This window comes from Sinocyclocheilus anshuiensis, unplaced genomic scaffold (genome assembly GCF_001515605.1).
Source record: "Sinocyclocheilus anshuiensis isolate Anshui unplaced genomic scaffold, SAMN03320099.WGS_v1.1 scaffold1021, whole genome shotgun sequence".
Lineage (NCBI taxonomy): Eukaryota > Metazoa > Chordata > Actinopteri > Cypriniformes > Cyprinidae > Sinocyclocheilus > Sinocyclocheilus anshuiensis.
In genome coordinates this window covers 479,172-481,058 of record NW_015554136.1, presented here as the reverse complement: position 1 = coordinate 481,058, position 1,887 = coordinate 479,172, and the positions used below count along the sequence as shown (strand labels likewise).

The 1,887-nt window shown below is 36.2% G+C and overlaps 1 protein-coding gene across 3 annotated transcripts in view; it reads left to right on the top strand.

Moving 5' to 3' along the window:
* The window catches only part of LOC107670395 (max dimerization protein 1-like), a 36,947-nt gene extending 35,191 nt beyond the window's left edge, over window positions 1–1,756 (top strand). For 2 of the 3 annotated variants that reach the window (XM_016462986.1, XM_016462984.1), the window contains exon 6: window positions 1,285–1,756. In XM_016462986.1, coding sequence (XP_016318472.1) covers window positions 1,285–1,478 — 194 coding nt within the window. In that variant the 3' untranslated portion in view covers window positions 1,479–1,756. The remainder of the gene's footprint in view (window positions 1–1,284) is intronic. The other variant, XM_016462985.1, reaches the window with a different exon arrangement.
* The last annotated feature ends 131 nt before the right edge of the window (window positions 1,757–1,887 follow it).

The following is a 1,887-nucleotide window of genomic DNA, read 5'->3' as shown; positions in this document are numbered from 1 at the left end:
CACATGATCTTCAGAAATCATTCTAATATGCTGATTTATTATCAGTGTTGAAACTTGCTGCTTAATATTTCTTTGGAACCTGTGATACTTTTTCAGGTTTCTTTGATGAATAAAAAGATAAAAAGAAGAGCATTTATTTAAAATATATATATTTTCTAACAATATACAGATGGTGAATTAATAAAAAGAAATTAAGCCACATGCCTGTATTTTAACCCTATTCTTTTTTTTGTATAGGGTCCTTTTTTAAACAATAATATGTGTATTACAGTCTAATCTAGTCCACCTTAATTAAATGTAAACAGGGATGCACTGCTGTGCTACTACAGGTATTTTCAACAGTGCAACTTGAAATTTTACTAAAAAGTTGTACAGAATTTGTAATGATTATTTATTATTTTATTAAATAATATAAAGTAATTTTGTAAGACTTTTTACATTTAACACAATTTTAATGATACTGAATTTTAAAAAACACCAGCCAATAAAATAACCACACTTTTACTGAAAGTAACACAATAAAACTGGACAGAATTTATATTAATATTGCTAACACTTTACAATGCTGAAGAACTATTGTTCATTCTTAGTTCATTAACTAAAGTAGTTAACTAATGAACCTTTCATTAGTTAACTACTTTAGTTAATGAACTAAGAATGAACAATAGTTCTTCAGCATTAGTTCAGTCATGAAACTCTAGATGGCGCATTCTGACGGGGTGTTATTCATTGATGATATTCAGAGAGTTAAACGGCTTGGCACAAGCTGATTGGTTCATGCTGCATATGCAGCCAATGAGCTTACTGCCTTGCATTTATATGGCTGGCCAACATTCCAATAACCAGCAGCAGCGTAGCAGATCTGTTCCGCCAAGACCAAATACATCAACATTGTCATATCCATCACCATGCTAAAATGTTCCGAGAGTTGTCATGATTGAAATATATATATAATAAATGCACTGCGTTAGACTAGCTGAGACTTGTCATAGCACTTTTTTCTTTTGTTAGTTTTTATTGCTTCTATTGTCCTGATTTGTAAGTCGCTTTGGATAAAAGCGTCTGCTAAATATAATGTAAATGTCATTTTCTCCCAATGTGATTTACTTTGCATTTACAGTATACTAACATATTAGGTCTGTAAGTTAAAAGATTTAATCACAATTACTAAATCTTTCACCGTTTTTGTACGATTTCTTGTTTTGACTCTGACGCTCTGCAGCTCTACAGAGATAAATTGCCTCCGAGCAGCCCTGATCATTTCTCCTTGTGTTTGCTTCACAGAAGAGTTGGATGTTGACGTGGAAGGAACAGACTATCTTCTGGGAGACCTGGAGTGGAGCATGAGCAGCGTGAGCGACTCGGACGAGCGGGGAAGTTTGCGCAGCAGCTGCAGCGATGAAGGCTATTCCAGTGCCAGTCTCCGTCGACTGGCCGACCCTCAGGACAAGAGCCCTGCGCTGGCCTGCAGTCTATAAGAGCACAGACCCCCCTCATCTCCTCCTGTACCTCCACACAGCTCCTCTAATACTTGAACGCTGTTCATCAGATCATGAAAGCGTCATGCTCCCATCACGCCATCCTGGAGAAAAACCCTTAAAGAGAATGTGCACCATTTCACACCCACTGCCTCCGTCTCACAGAACCGTCCCGACGCACATGACCTGTTTTGCTCTTACACTACCAGTCATGTTTTTGAACAGTACGATTTTTAATGTTTTTTAAAGAAGTCTCTTCTGCTCACCAAGCCTGCATTTATTTGATCTGAAGTACAGAAAAAGCAGTAAAATTGTGAAATATTTTTACTATTTAAAATAACTGCTTTCTATGTGAATATATGATAAAATGTTACTAATTGCTGTGATCAAAGCTGAATTTTCAGCATCC